The following is a 17378-nucleotide window of genomic DNA, read 5'->3' as shown; positions in this document are numbered from 1 at the left end:
TCCTTGAAAACTATATAAAACCCTATTGAAGGTTTTAAAACTATGATCAGTTTAATTGTTTAAACTAGCAGCATATTCATGATTTTGGTATGTTTTATACATATGTGTCACTTGATTTGAATGGAGAAATGTGAATTCAATGACAATAAAAAGTCTTCTTTACCTAAAAAAGTGCAGAAAAAATTCAAGTTTAAAGTTCAGTGCTCTTTATTTTGCAAAAACAAACAAAATCCCAAAAGTTAAAATGTAAAATAAATCTCTGCCACACAAAATTTACCTTTGGATATAGCTTTTCTAATGTCACGTGAGAAAATGCCTTAAGCAAAACATATATGGAATATAGAACTCAGGGTGAAACTTTGAAGTCCATGGTGTCTTTCGCCTATTTTTCCTTTCCTCAGTTGTTTTCCCACCACTCCTGTAATCAAAAACTATGTAACACTTTCAGACTTGTTTAAAACAGATATCTACACAAAATAACTTCAGAGAAACCTACAATTAAAAAGTTCTAAGGAAAAGAGATATGTCTTTCTTTAAAGTTCTGTACTTAAATTGTCATCTACTACACATAATAACAGACCATTAGCAGCATTTTTTCACATCCATAAGAAAATCAAATAAGAAGTTAGCAATAGCTAACCATAAGAAGTTAGCAATAGCTCAGTTATATCTATAACCATTTTTGGAAACAGTACAATTGAAATGCAAACCAAGGGAATTAAGATGATGCAAAACTTCAAATGATGTAATATACAGAAGTTATCAGAAAGTTTCAAATAATCTTCTAAAGCAAATACATATGGATTTTGGTTTGAAAAGTGAAATGAACCAGATATGTGGTACATATATGGAAACCACTTCCTATTGACAGACTGCTAGTCAATGAATACTTCAATGATTTTAGAGTCAAGGACAAAGGCAACAAAAAATAATGTTTGAAGATATGGAGGAAGCACATAAAAATCTTTCATTTTTCTAATATTTTCTATTTTGACTTTTTTTTTTTGGTTTGTTTTCCTGAAATCTTGGCTTGCTGGTGACTATAACTTTTTGTGTTAGAAAAAAAATAGAGATGTTACCTCTCAAATTACAATAAATTCCCTGGGTTAGTTATTACTGCAGACTGTCTCTTATCTACAGACTGAATCAAGTATAACTCTGAGAAGCTTATTTCCTATTTTCAAAAATACTTCAAGCTTTCTAATCCTACGTGAGTTTCTAGTTTGCTGTGCATAATTTGTAGATTAATTTAAAAATGAAATAAAATAACTCGAAATATTGATTCAAGGTTTTCTTATAAAATCCACCTCAGGTAAATGTATTTACTTCTCTATTTGAAAATAATTACAAGATTGGTTCATTTTATATACAACAGGAAAAATGACAGTTGATATAAAAATTAAGTTGATATACAATTAACACAAAACAACATAGCAAATCAAATAATTGGAGCTAATATGCCCTTACACATGAATGGGGAACCAACCATTCATGTATATTACTTTACTTAGTGCTTCTCAACTTCAAATCCATTAACTACTGATTTTACTGATGACACGAAACTGTACCTTTAAAAAATGGCCTTTGAAAACTTCCTGTGACATATCATGGAACAGTGGGTTTATTAGATAATATATGATACAAATTAAGCAATTTGTAAACTGCTACATGTTCATTATAAAGCTGGCATTAACTAAACAGAAATGTTACTCATAGGTCTTCCTACAAATTCAAAAACTTTTGAAAATGACTGTATTTTAAAAATATTTCTTTTGGCTTGATCAATCATCTCTATCACATATATTCAATCTCTCCCTAATGACAAAGTAAATTTTAATGTAAACTTTCATATCCCGTAGTGCACGTCATAAAATGTAAACATAAGAGCTTTATCAATGAAAACAGTAAAGAGGAAAAACACAAAACAGACTTGTGAAATTAACATGTTCTATATAAACCTTTAATGATTGTATGGAATAGAAAAACAACCATCATGTTTGCTATCAATTTGTGCTCTGATTATTTCTTAATGACAAAAGAAAATGGTTTTAAACTATTTTTTTGTAGAAGAAAATATTTTAAATTTCATTAAGTATAATGCTTATAGATTATTCATCCTTTGTCGCTTTCAGAACGATCGGTAATAATCTCGGATGAGCCTGCAGAATGAGCTCACCTACTTCCGGGTCTATCCCATTATCTCTCTTCTGTCTGTGTGTGCTGTTTTACTACCAGTCACTTACTGTCCACTGATGGTCTCATTTGCTTTATACTCCAGTACAGAAATAATTTAGTGACCAAAATGCACGTATTTTCCTTTTCGGTTTTTCAAAACCTTGAAAGGACACGTACAGATTTATAGTATATTTCTACAGAAAATACTTTGTAGGTCAGACTAGACTCTTAGATAATTATTGACAATGGATGCTTTTGAGTTTTTCCATGCGACGGCATGTGCACTAAGAGTTAATTGCCTCATCACCTGAGTGTACTGGAACTGTTAGCAAATGAAGGGCGCTTTTTTTTATTTTTAAAGGGAGCTGAACATTTTACTGAAATAATGAAACATTTTTTAAAGCAATTTTAATCAAACAATGCAAAGGTACATTGGGTTAAACATTTTATAAAAATTCAAGCAAAATTAAAAACTTAGCTGATTTCAACATCTCCACAAATTTAACCAGTAAGTATTTTGGTCAAATCCACCTTTAGCTGAATTAATGAGCACAATGACAAGAGACATTGAAGTATTCTCCTCAGCACAATGGAGGTTTTCCTCACTTTCCACACTGCACAGTCACTACATGGAAACTCCCAGAATGATGAGCAGTTCAGTCATGCTCTACACTTTTCTTTTCAATGAAAAGTGATGTATCGCCTTGTTTTGCTTTTGACAAAATATGGACTAAACACAAGTATACAATAACAAGAATCCAAGGGTAGCCCATACACAAGTCAACTATGTGTATGTTTTTATTATTTAAAGCCCACCATTCAGCTTATCTGTCTAAAGATATGGTAACAAACAGTTTGTTGTTTTTTTTTTCACTAATGATACTGATGACCAGTCAGCTGAAGGGAGGGAAAGTCCAAGACAGCAGTTTATACTTCAGTCAATGATACAAACATAACTGTTTCAGCTTCGAGACTTCTGACTTACTGCTTCTCCCTCAAAGAGGTCAAACACTGATGGAAACAGGACAGCACGGAATCTGTTGGCATATGAAAGTTTAATACAGGAATGATCCAGGAATAGTCCCTGCCACGTCTCCTCGAATCTCTCTGTTTCTTCATTTGTAACAAGTGACCACCATGCTAATTCCCAGACTGTCAGCTCATAGCTGGCCCGCACCATCTACTCCTCCTTGAGTGTGTGTGAGCACGCCTCAGTTAAAGCCACACGACTGAGGTAAGACAGGGCGTGATTGTGCTAGGAAAGAGCAGTATCCAGTGACAAACATCCCTTTCTTGTTAACTTTCTAAAGTGAAATCAATAACATAAAAAAGGAAAATTCTTTTTCCTTCTGGCTGATGTTGAACTTTAGCTGGGTTTCTGGTTATCAGAACTGGTACCACTTCTTATCTTTGTATTTCAACATCATCTAAAGGGGAGAAAATAAGAAAAAAACATGTTTAAAAAATGTTTAAGAATAACAACAGAATAACAGAATAACAACATTTATAAACTGGTTTCTCTAGTTTTCTAAAACATTAAAATTATTCTGAAGCATTCTACAGTTTTTAATATTCAGTATTCATACTGAACGCAAGAAATAAGAACTGTTCTGTTTCAAGGAAAAAAAGACTATAACTATGAAGAACGAGCATAGAAGGTCCTCACATTTCTTAAAAGACATGATATAAGTAAGTTTTAGCTCAGTGCATTCTTTGGTGACATAAGCTAATAACTTAAAAAATAAGTAACTTTCAGTTCTCTTAACTGAATTAAAAATAAAGCTTAAAGAACCTGGAGAAGGCAAGGCCGAGACTAGTACTGCTGCCGTCTACAGTTTGCTGAGCCGCTGTCTCTGAGCCATGCATGTTCCCTGCATGGATTCACTTGATCCTCACAACAACTCTATGTGCTGGGCATCGTTAGTCTCCCTGTTTTACAAATGAAGAAACTGAGGCTTAAAGAGGTTAGCCAAGATAACACAGTGGTGAAACTGGGATTTGAACTCATGTAGTCTAATCTAAAAACCCATGATTTAACCAACTCAATGTACTGTCTTTTTTATACTCTCAAATATGGCTGAGGAACATTTGGTAGAAGGGAAAAGCTAACAGCTAGGGATTGAGCTCTTGGCTAAATATTTAGACTGTAGATACATTCTGAGGCTGACTGAAATGTTACATGCCTTAGAGATCATAGTCAGGTTCATTGTTATGTGAACATAAGTCTTGACTTAGATTTGAAGGCATGGTGGGCTGCCGTCTATGGGGTCGCACAGAGTCGGACACGACTGAAGTGACTTAGCAGCAGCAGCAGCCTTTTTCTGAGATGTGTGGCCCTCATACAAGGACTCACAAAAATCTCTTTGAAAACCTGGAAAAATCTCTTAGCTCAAGTTACCTCTTTCATACATGCTAGCTGTCAACATTATTGAGCAAGCAAGAGATGGCTTTTGACCTAAAGTTTAAAGAAGAGCTATTACTGACAGACTGGGTACTCAAATGTAAAAACAACCTTAATACAGTGTCTTCAGGTAATAAAAGCAAAATGTCTTTGAGGGCTAGGCTAGGAACTAAATGTGAGAAGTAGCCCAGTATGAAGTATCAGGGAGTGGCAGACCTGTCAAAATGAGAAACATGTACTCCATTCCACCTGCTGCTGTTGCTAAGTCACCTCAGTCGTGTCCTACTCTGTGCGACCCCAGAGACTGCAGCCCCCCAGGCTCCCCTGTCCCTAGGATTCTCCAGGCAAGAGTATTGGAGTGGGTTGCCAGTTCCTTCTCCAATGCATGAAAGTGAAAGTGAAGTCGCTCAGTCGTGCCGGACTCTTAGCGACCCCATGGACTGCAGCCTACCAGGCTCCTCTGCCCATGAGATTTTCCAGGCAAGAGTACTGGAGTGGGTTGCCATTGCCTTCTCTGCCATTCCACCTAACAGACTTCAGTTTTTCAAGGGTGTTACTCTGGCTAACAAAGTGTATTTGTAGGAGGGCCAATTAGGGCTCCCTTACTTCATAGTCTCTGTTTCTAACCTCCACCACAGCTTCCTCGTTCATCATGAATTCACTGCAAAAATGCACATTACTCCTCTGCATGAATTGGTCTACAGACACATTTAGTATCATTTCGCTGGATTAAATCTACCTAAAGAATCAAGAGATAAATTATTTTCTTTTCTAGCAGAAGTTAGTAGTACAATCTGAGGAATTTAGGAAAATTAACTTTGTTTTTATTGATTTTGTTTAAAAAAAAAAAGCCTGAAGGGGGAGCAGGTTCCTTCAAAATTAATAAACTTCAGTTAAGAGATCAAAGGCTACTTAGAGTCTTGTAATGGTTCCCTCTAGTGGCAAAATTTAGGAATCTGCAACCATACTGAGGATATGAGAAGAAAATTTGTGTGTCAAAATACAACAGATATAAAAATACAATAATTTTCATACTTGCTTTATCTAGGCTTTTTGCCTTAGGTATCTGTTTGACAGACATACCTCGTGAGCATGTTTAGAGAATGAGTCTGCACTGGATAACATAGCTGCAGTTCTTTCTTCCAGGTCGCTAAGTTTCTGCCCTCTCTCGTCCAGTGCCAGCCGGGCTCGTGCGAGTTCACCAACAACGCCAGATGCCGCTCCTTTCACGCCTTCAATGCCACCAGGGCCAGGGATGTGCTGAGCAAGGCTCCTTGAAGCCTTTCCTGAGGACGATTCTCCAACTGAATGATTTGACACATGAAAGAGTAACCCAGAAAATGAAAACTTTAATTAATGTAAAATTCTATCTTCTGATAGCATTAAAACACACTTGACTGACAATATAATTGAAGTATTTTTATATATTACTTTGTAACTATTATGTATTTTATTATGATTGTTTTAGCAATTAACTTTTAGATACTTTTCAAGTATATAGAAATACAACATATATTAATAAATATTTCATTCTAGTTCATATAGTAGAACTTGAGCAAAAAAGTGACAATTATTTGTTGGAATGGATGATGGGTACACTGATACCACTTTAATAACAGTAAAAAAAATCACTCTTAAGTGTCCAAAAATTAAAGATATTTAAATTCAAAGACACAGATTTAAATATACGTATTTGTTTTATTCACTCTGTACTTTCCTCACACTTGAAATACTATGCTTCGGCTTAGAAGAAAAATGTAGAATTTATTCAGTATTTCTTTTCAGTCTCCAAAAGTTGTATGTAACCACATTCCTTTCTTTCTATCCATTTATCTTGTTGCTTACCAAATAGATCACGTTTGTCTTCAACAGATCTCAGGAATTTATTGCTTCCTTTTTCTTTGCAACCTAGACCCTCATGACCTAACAACCTAATGCCTGCAAGTCTTCAAAATTCTGTTAAAAACTGATGTCAGATTCCCTCTTACTTTAGTATACATTTCCTTCTTTAGAAATGTAATTCATACCATAAAATTTACTCCTAAACAATTCAGTAACTTGAAGTTTATTCAGAAGGCTGTACAACTACTAATTCTCAAGCATTTTTATCACTCAAAAACAAAACACCCAAACAACTACATGATTATTAGCAGTGATTTTCCATTTCCTCCTCGTCTCAGTCCTTGGCAATCAATAATCCCCTCTGTCTCCATAAATTTTCCTATTCTGAACATTTCATACAAATGATTCACACACTTCTTTCACTTAATGTCAAGATTCAATCATATGGTAGCATGTGGCAGTACTTCATCCTTTTTAATAATCGAGTAATATTCTATTGTATGGATATGGATATATAACATTTTGTTTATCTATTCATCAGTTGATGGGCATTTGAGTTGTTGCCACTTTTTGGCTGTTATGAATAATGCTGCTATGAATATCTGTACGTTTTTGTGTGAACACATGTTTTCAATTCTCTTGGGTGTACACTTAGTCATGGAATTGTTGGGTCACGTAACTTCATGTTTAACTTCTTGAGAAATTGCTGGAGTTTTCCAAAGAGGTTACACTATTTTATATTTCCACCAGCAACTTGTAACGGTTCCAATTTCTCCATATTCTTGAGAAGATCATCTTTTTGAATACAGCCATCCTAGTAAATGTGAAGTGGTATTTCATGGTGGTTTTCATTTGCATTTCTCTAACGACAAAAGATATTGAGCATCTTTGCATGTGTTTATTGGCAATTTGTATGTTTTCTTTGGAGAAAAGTCTATTCAAACCCTTTGCCCATTTAAAATTGGACTATTTGGCTTTTTATTGTTGAGTAAGAATAAAAAAATTTTAAGAATTTTTTTTAACACTCTGGCTATTAGACTCAATAGATATCATTATGTTTTCTTACTTCTAATTTTAGAACTCAATTTATTGTTTTCTTTGGTTGGTTTTGATTTAGGTGTCATATCTGAGAAACCATTGTGTAATCTAAGGTTGCAAAGATTTATACTTAGGTTTTCTTCTAAGAGTTTTATAGTTTTAGCTCTTACATTGAGGTCTTTGATCCATTTTGAGTTATTAATTTTTGTGTATGGTATGAGTTGGATTCTCTTGCATGTGGATATCCACTGTCCCAATACCATCTGTTAAAAGACCACTCTTTCACCATTGGAGTTTCTTGGCGTCCATGTAGAAAATCACCTGACCACACATGTATGGGCTTGTTTCTGGACATTCAATTCTTTTCCATTGGTCTATGTATCCATTCTAATGCCTGTACCACACTATCTTGATCGATCCCCGATTTGTAACAACACTGGAAATCAAAATGTGACTCAGATCTTTTTTCTTTACAAAAAAAAGTGTGTGTGTGTGTGTGTGTGGCTATTTTGAATCCTTTCCATTTCCATATGAATCTTAGAAGCAGCTTATTTCTTTCTTCAAAAAACCGGCTTGGACTTTGACAGGGATTGTGTTGAATATATAGATCAATATGGGGAGTACTGCCGTCTCAGCAACATTAAATTTTCCAATCCATGAACGCAGATATTAATCCATTTATGTCTTAATTTCTTTAAATGATGTTTGAATTTTTTAGCATATTTTTTAGTGTATGTTCTAGTATTTCATCTTTTTGATAAAGGAAACTCCTTTCTTAATTTTTGTTTTGTCCATTGCTAGTGTATAGAAATGCAATTGACTCTTTATATGGACCTTGTATCCTAAAATCTTGTTGAACATGTTTATTGCCTAGAATGTGTTTTATTTTTTAATTAAAATTTTATTTTGGCTGCACAGTGCAGCTTGCAGGATCTTATTCCCCAAGCAGGGATTGAGCCCCGGGCCACAGCAGTGGAAGCGCTGAGTCCTAACCACCAGTAGTGAACCACTGTGTGTGTGGTTTCCTGAAGATTTTCTACAGGCAGGGCTGTCATCTGCAAAGAGAGACAGTTTCATTCCTTCCATTCCAACTGCATGCCAGCTATAGTCTTTTTGCCTAATTGCCCTGGTTAAAGACTCTAGTACAGTGTTAAACAGAAAAGGAGAGAACTTTTGAATTCCCAAATAAAATTTAGAGTAAGTTACAAAGTTTGGGGCAGCGAGTTGATAAGGGCTTCATTAAATGTTTATTTGTGTATATGCTCACATCAGTTTTACTCTTAAGCTATGGCTTAAGTCCTTAAGCTTGGTCCTTGGGGTCCTTTCAAAGAGGAAGCGTTATTTATCAGGGTTGCCACCTTAGCCAATTCTGGGAGCCTACCTGGCTGGTCTTAACACAGTTCAGAACTGCAGCTTGCTGCTTTAGATTAGCGAAGTACTCCAGGGCAAAAGTGGCCTCAGGCTGCAATACTTACCACCTTTCCCCATGTGTATTTTCTTCATTATGTCGTTAGCTCATTGATGTTTATAAAAATTGAATTTTGTACAGCTTTATCAATTAATTTTGGTAAGAATGTTATTCTAAATAATCAGTCCCCCATGACTTGAAGAGCAGTCATTTTTTAAATGAATTACAACTGACCAATCCTCATTACCCAGATGACTGACCAATCATTAGGATAAATTTTTAAAATGAAACTGTACTACACTCTTACTTGCTAATATTTAGTCTTACAGTTTTTCTAGTAAACTAAACAGAAAAGGAAAATTTTAGAATATTCTAGTAAAAAACAAAGAATAAAAGAAAATAAAAATTCAAGAATAGCTAATAGCTCCTATTTGAAAGAAAGGTGAAACATTCATCAATTTACTAGTTCATTCAAGGACCAGTTTCCAATTTGTGCCAATTCTATGGAAGATAGTACATGAACTAGACTTTACATTTTAAATAAGCTTCTAAGTGCAATGAGAGTAGTTCCGGAGGTTTTGTAAGATAAAATAAATGTTTATGTAAAAACTTTTTCGAAGTTAAGGTTATCAACTAAAGTCTATTACAGAATTAAAATAATAATAAAGATCATATTTAACGAAAGTTAGAAAATATTTTCAAATTACTCACTTAAAGTTTATTCCTTTTTAGCCTGAAGCCATGCTGATTTTGATTTGCTGAGTAAACTATTCCCCTGATTTGAGTTAGAATATGGCAGAAAACAATTTTATGCATTTTGCTAAAAGATGGATCCATCAATTGTCGTGACAGAGAGGAAAAAGGTGAACATAAATTTATACACGTAATAAAAATTTACATGGCTTGAATGTTTGTTTTATAGATATATTATCCAAATTAAATAAATCAACTTACATAGTTCTTCTCTATCAAGAGATTGTGCACCACCTCCAAACAAGCCTTTAAAGAATCCCCTGTTTGGTGCTTCAGGTGTTTCTACAGGAGTGAAGAGTTCACCCAACATTTCCTTTAAAATCAAAACAGATTGTAATTGTTAAAGTTTCAGGGACACTAAACTATAATCACAAAACCAGCCCTGTAAACTCTTTAACTAAAACTTATAACATCAGCTGTTGAGGTTCACAATTAATGAGCACATTTCAAATGATCAGATCTAGAACAGTCTGATTTGGTCAAACAGTAAATTAAGATTAATTTGATTAAGAGTAACTTGTTGTTTGCTACTTTGGCTAGATTACTTTCTTCACATTTTAAACAAAGATGATTTAAGCTTAAACTGTAAGGAGATTCCAATATTTATGATAAAATATTCATATAACTATAACTTATTATCAAGAATTGGTAACTGTATTAATAACTAGGTCTTCTTACATTAGAAATAAGAAAATATATTAGCAAATGGAAGTCTAGTGTAATGATAGCTGAGTCAGAAAATCAGTAGTTTAGAAAGACACATCTTTTTTCATAAACATATGCTGGGAACAGAATTATGCCAACATACACCTGGAATTCCAGACATCTGGCTGAAAGGTGGAAAGGCTTCTTTCTATACTGTCAGATTTTCCTGAAATTTTTGTCAATATTCTTCAGAGCACAGAAACGGTAAAGGTAAGTCAGCAGACAAGAAAAACTGCTGCCATTTTACTGACTTTGTAGATGAGACATAAAGAGAGAAGAGAAGTTTCTATAAAAGAAGGATGGTAGCAATATTATTTACAAGGCAACTCTGGGAACCTTTAAAAGCAAAATAAAAGTATAGTGAGGCTTGGGACTGCATTTCTGCCCAGTAAAGAGAAGTAGCTATAATGGAAATGACAAGTACACGATTGGTTCCAGGTAGTTCTGTCTGATATTACATTATAGTTGGAGCTAAAAATATGTACTTTTTAGAGTTTCTTTCTTAGGGCTGGGCTAAGCAAGTTAATAAAGGATGTCCCAAGATTTTACTTTTAGACATATCCATATTTCTTTTTTTCATTTTTTGGTTGCACCTTTTGTTTTGTGGGATTTTAATTCCCTGACCAGAGATTGAGGCCAGGCCCTCAGCTATAATGAGAGCATGGAGTCTTAACCACTGACTGCCAGGGAATTCACAGGTACACCCGTATTAATGTTGTCTCCCCAACCAGATTATAAATGAAAGGAGATAATGTTAACAATATACAACACAGAGTTTCATTTATAAGGCTGAAGTGGATTGAAGGCTTTACATTTAAATTTTCTTTCCTCTTGATTTCTATAAAGTGGAGTAAAACTAGAATGAAAAACTCCCTAAAGTCAATCAATCAAACCTGTTAAAATCCACCATAGAATATACTAATACCTATTATTTAATTCAAATTTACATTTGCCTGTATAACAAAGGTGATTTTAGACATATTTCCAATCTTTTTTATACAATACTCTACAGATTATAATTTAAACTGCATTTATTAAGTCGATACAACAAACTGCAAACAGCTACCATTTGAGTGTCTTTTATGCTAAATCAATAATAAGAGATATATAGACATATATAGAGCAACCCACTCCAGTATTCTTGCCTGGAGAATCCCAGGGACGGGGGAGCCTGGTGGGCTGCCGTCTATGGGGTCACACAGAGTCGGACACGACTAAAGCGACTTAGCAGCAGCAGCAGCAGCACAGAGTCACAGCATAGAGTAATACGACAGATATAGAGTCACAGCATAAAAATACACTCTTTCAAATTTACCTCACTTTAGAACAGTGGTTTACTCTTCTTACTTAGTATTTAATGATCATGTAATTTTGTAAGTATAAAGTAGGATATTTAAAATGCAGAGATTATAGTTATAAATTAAGAGTCACTATAGTGTACTGGGATGAGTATAAATTGGAACCACATGGACCTGGGTTTGATTCTCACCTCTGCCTTTTACATGCAGAGGGATCTTAGGCAAGTCAGTCTCTCAGAGAACTGGTTTCCGTAACTTTATAAAGAAGTAATATTAATACTTACCTCTCAGGAATGTTACCAGGATTAAAGATAATGAAGAATATCTTTAATGAGTTAAGGATAACACAAAATGCCAAGATTAGATACTGAGTGATGTATACATTAAATAGAAAAACCTCCTTTCACATGGAGATGAAACAAATTAGAAAATATGAAGTCATTTATCTTTAGATTACCATTGTGAACATATACCTTTAAAGGAAGTTTAAAATTAGGCATTTCTTAAAGAATCTGCACAGTCTGTGATTAGTATTAGGATTTGGAGAGGAATACTGATGTTAAAAAAGTTATGTATTTCAATACCATTGAATAGTATCTTAAATACTTTTCATTTGTATTTAAATAAAAATTTTAATTATGATAAACATATTCTTTAGGATAATTAACTTTAATGACTAATAAACAATGGTGAAATCTAAATAGATTTTTATTATCTGTGATATTTCTCTACATCTAGTAATAGTAATACATCTGAAACAATGTCTGGAACTTTTAAACTACTCTAAAATATGAAGGTACAGAAACAAATATACTTGTCTGATGTTAGACAACTGTATCTCATTTGTGTTAATAAGTGATAAAATACAGGAATCTAATTTCATGAATGAGTCAATGCATACGCTTTATCACTTTTTTCTTAAACTGAACTGTAATATTAGCTGACTTATTTTATTATCTTCAGATATACAACATAGTGATTCAATATTTGTACAGATCACACTCCATTTAAAGTTATCATGAAACTGGGCCTTTCCTGGTGGCCCAGTAGCTAAGACTGTACTCCCAGTGCTGGGGGCCTGGGTTTGATTCCTGGTCAGGGAACTAGATCCCACATGCTGCAGTTAAAGAGCCTGCATACTACAACGAAGACAGAACTAAGACCTGAAGCAGCCAAACAAATGAATAAAAGTTAAAAAAATAATGATAAAATATTGGCTGTAGTCCCCATGCTGTACAATATATCCTTATAGTTTATTTATTTTATACATAGATGTAATCCGTTATCCTTATATTGCTCTTCTTTCCTGCCCTCTACCCGCTGGTAACCCCTAGTTTTCTACATGTGTGAGTCTGTTACTGTTTTATTATAGATATTTATTTTTTAGATTTCACATATAAGTGATAATATACTGTATGCCTTTCTCTGACTTATTTCACTAAGATATTATGGTATATAGGTAACTGGCAAAATTTCATTCTCATTTTGGCTAAGTAGTATTCCATCATATGTATGTATATGTGTGCGTATATCTATCTATCTATCACATTTTCTTTATCCATTCATCTGCTGATGGGACACTTAGGTTCTTCCATATCTTGGCTACTCTAAGAATGGCTATCATCAAAAAGTCCACAAATAACAAATGCTGGTAAGGATGTGGAGGGAGGGAAACTGCTGATGGGAATTTAGCACACAGCTGGTAGGAATGTGAACTGGTGCAGCACTATGGAAAACTGCATGGAAGTTCTCCAAAAAACTAGAACTACCTTATGATCCAGCAATTCCACTCCGGGGTATACAGCTGAAGAAAATGAAAACACCAATATTCACGGCACTGTCTCAACACTAAGTATTACGTCAGGTGCAGATTTTCCTAGATGCCTTTTAAGTTCCCATTTATACCTTGTGTGACTTTTCTTTAATCAGGAATGGATGTTGAATTTTGTCAACTGCTTTTGTTTTTTAAATTTACTAATGTGAATTCCATAGATTGATTTATAAATGTGAAGTCAACTCTACATTCCTGGGATAAATCCTATTTGGTTATGATGAATTATCATGACCAGAATTATCCATCTGATATACTGTTAGGTTCAACTTGCTAAAATTTTGCTTAGAATTTTAACATCTATATTTGTAAAGAATATTGATTTATATGTAATTTTCTTTACTCTAAAATCATTGGTTTTGGTAACATGTTCTATGAACATACCATTAACAAGTTAGGAAACATTTCCCCTCTTTAACTTTTGAGAGATTTAAATAGAACTGGTACCATTTCTTCCTGAAATGTTGATAGAATTCACAAATGAAGCCACTGAGGCCTCAATTGTCTTTGTCCACGGTTTCTAACTTCAATTTCCCTATAGAATTCTCTGGGTTATCTATTTTTTTTCTTGAGTGAACTTTGGTAATATGTGTCTCACACCACATGTGCCCATTTCCTAAGTTTTTTAATTTACTGGCCTAAAGCTGTTCATGGTATTTCCTTATTATCCATTTTAAGTAGCATTTGTAGAATCTACAGAAGTCACTTCTCTCATTCTTGATATACTTCTCTCTTCACAATCAGTCTGGCTTGAGATCAATTTTATTGGTTTCAGAGATCAAGTTTTTACTCATCTCACACGCTAGTAAAGTAATGCTCAAAATTCTCCAAGCCAGGCTTCAGCAATATGTGAATCGTGAACTTCCTGATGTTCAAGCTGGTTTTAGAAAAGGCAAGGGAACCAGAGATCAAATTGCCAACATCCGCTGGATCATGGAAAAAGCAAGAGAGTCCCAGAAAAGCATCTATTTCTGCTTTATTGACTATGCCAAAGCCTTTGACCGTGTGGATCACAATCAACTGTGGAAAATTCTGAAAGAGATGGGAATACCAGACCACCTGACCAGCCTCTTGAGAAACCTATATGCAGGTCAGGAAGCAACAGTTAGAACTGGAAATGGAACAACAGACTGGTTCCAAATAGGAAAAGGAGTACGTCAAGGCTGTATACTGTCACCCTGCTTATTTAACTTATATGCAGAGTACATCATGAGAAACGCTGGGCTGGAAGAAGCACAGGCTGGAATCAAGATTGCCGGGAGAAATATCAATAACCTCAGATATGCAGATGACACCACCCTTATGGCAGAAAGTGAAGAGGAACTACAAAGCCTCTTGATGAAAGTGAAAGAGGAGAGTGAAAAAGTTGGCTTAAAGCTCAACATTCAGAAAACGAAGATCATGGCATCTGGTCCCATCACTTCATGGCAAATAGATGGGGAAACAGTGGAAACAGTGTCAGACTTTATTTTGGGGGGCTCCAAATTTACTGCAGATGGTGATTGCAGCCATGAAATTAAAAGACACTTACTCCTTGGAAGGAAAGTTATGACCAACCTAGATAGCATATTCAAAAGCAGAGACATTACTTTGCCAACAAAGGTCTGTCTAGTCAAGGCTATGGTTTTTCCAGTGGTCATGTATGGATGTAAGAGTTGGACTGTGAAGAAGGCTGAGCACCGAATAATTGATGCTTTTTTTTTTTTAATAAAAAAAAAATTTTTTTTAATTTTATTTTATTTTTAAACTTTACAATATTGTATTAGTTTTGCTAAATATCAAAATGATGCTTTTGAACTTCGGTGTTGGAGAAGACTCTTGAGAGTCCCTTGGACTGCAAGGAGATCCAACCAGTCCATTCTAAAGGAGATCAGTCCTGGGTGTTCTTTGGAAGGAATGATGCTAAAGCTGAAACTCTAGTACTTTGGCCACCTCATGTGAAGAGTCGACTCATTGGAAAAGACTCTGATGCTGGGAGGGATTGGGGGCAGGAGGAGAAAGGGACGACAGAGGATGAGATGGCTGGATGGTATCACCGACTTGATGGACGTGAGTTTGAGTGAACTCTGGGAGTTGGTGATGGACAGGGAGACCTGGCGTGCTGCGATTCATGGGGTTGCAGAGTCGGACATGACTGAGCGACTGAACTGATGTTTTCTGTCTCATTGATTTCCACTTGGATATTTACTATTTTCTTGGGACTTCCTTGGGACGTCTGTCTACAATGAGGGAGACTGGATTCGATCTCTGGGTTGGGAAGATCCCCTGGAGAAGGAAATGGCAATCTACTCCAGTACTATTGCCTGGAAAATCCCATGGACAGAGGAGCTTGGTAGGCTACAGTCCATGGGGTTGCAAAGAGTCAGACATGACTGAGCGACTTCACTTTCACTTTCTTCTGTTTACTTTGGGTTTAACTTGCTCTTCTTTTTCAGTTTCTTAAGGTGGAAGCTGAAGTCACTGATTTGATGACAACTTCTTTTCGCAGAGTCAGACATGACAGAGCATACATGTCATGTCTTTTCGAATACAGATGTTTTAGTGCTATAAATTTTTCAAGTATAAACACTCAATTGTTTTTCTCTATTGCTATGCTTTCAAGTTAATCTTTTCTTTTCTAATGTCTAATCTGATGTTAATTCCATCCAGTATATTTTTCATCTCTAACACTGCAGCTTTTCATCTCTAGAAGTTCAATTTTGGTCTTTATATCTTCTATGTTCCTACTTAACTTTTAAGTATACATGCTTAGGCGCTCAGTTGTGTCCAACTCTTTGTAACCCCATGGACTAGAGCCTACCAGGCTCCTCTGTCCCTGGGGATTCTCCAGGCAAGAATACTGGAATGGGTTGCCATGCCCTCCTCCAGGGGATCTTTCCAATCCAGGGATTGAACCCAGGTCTCCTGCATTGCAGGTGGATTCCTGAGCCACCAAGGAAGCCCAAGAATACTGGAGTAGACAGCATATTCCTTCTCCAGGGGCTCTCTCCGACCCAGAAATCGAACTGGGGTCTCCTGCATTGCAGGTGGATTCTTTATCAGTTGAGCTACCAGAATACAGTTCTAATTGTAATACAGTTATAACTGTAATTTTGTTTCACTCTCAAGGTTTATAATATCAGGAGTATGTTTCTAGTATAGAAATAATACTACTAAAATGTGAGAGCACGTACTTTCTACTGAGCACTGTGCTAGTAAGAACTTTATGTGTACTGTCTCCTTTAATTTATAACAGATCCTATGACATTAGATATTATTTTTATCCTCATTTTAAATATAATGAAGTTCAGACATACTAACTTGTCTAAGGTCACATAATTGTGTTACTAGCAAAGCTAGGACTTAAATTCATTCTTCTTGACTCCAAAGCTCATATTCTAAAAATAAGTCACAAATTTAAATATATAAACCAGTAAAATATGGCTAATTAACTAAAAACTTTCACAATAAAGTTCCCTTAGATAATGGTTTCTCTAAATATCAATGAATATTTTAGCTCTAATATTTAAAGAGCACTTGTATTTAAAAAGTTCAAGCTAAACTGATCATTTCTAATAAATATACAAGCACATAAAGCACTCAATACTTTTAAAAGACACAGTTTTATAAAGATTTTGTAATCTCTCACAAATAGATCAACAAAAATATTTAGAGGAAAATTATCAAATCTTATTTTTTCTGATAATGTGTATATATCCTTTGAATACAGAGTATATGAGAAGGAATGACACAATTTGTCCTAAAATAGATATAATTATTTTCACATCAACTTTTGCCTTTAAAAAGGATTTTTCTTTTGTTTCTATATAATAGATATTTATTCTGTGTGGAGAGTGGCATAAAACGGATGTAGTATTTTGTATTTCTTTGACATCACTGGGGAGAAAAAATATGAATTGATGAGATGGAATCCCTTTTATAACAGGA

At 34.9% G+C, this 17378-nt stretch overlaps 1 protein-coding gene across 7 annotated transcripts in view; it reads right to left on the bottom strand.

Annotated features, from left to right (window-relative positions):
- Positions 1–189: 189 nt before the first annotated feature.
- Positions 190–17378, bottom strand: part of STXBP5 (syntaxin binding protein 5) — a 155467-nt gene continuing 138278 nt past the window's right edge. For all 7 annotated transcript variants that reach the window (XM_019967557.2, XM_070796321.1, XM_019967558.2 and 4 more), the window contains 3 exons: positions 9819–9930; positions 5660–5880; positions 190–3602 (listed from right to left, as the gene is read on the bottom strand). In XM_019967557.2, coding sequence (XP_019823116.2) covers positions 3561–3602; positions 5660–5880; positions 9819–9930 — 375 coding nt within the window. In that variant the 3' untranslated portion in view covers positions 190–3560. The remainder of the gene's footprint in view (positions 3603–5659; positions 5881–9818; positions 9931–17378) is intronic.

This window comes from Bos indicus, chromosome 9 (assembly GCF_029378745.1).
Source record: "Bos indicus isolate NIAB-ARS_2022 breed Sahiwal x Tharparkar chromosome 9, NIAB-ARS_B.indTharparkar_mat_pri_1.0, whole genome shotgun sequence".
NCBI classification, from domain to species: domain Eukaryota; kingdom Metazoa; phylum Chordata; class Mammalia; order Artiodactyla; family Bovidae; genus Bos; species Bos indicus.
The sequence above is the reverse complement of the archived record's forward strand: the minus strand, read 5'-3'. Positions and strand labels throughout refer to the sequence as shown.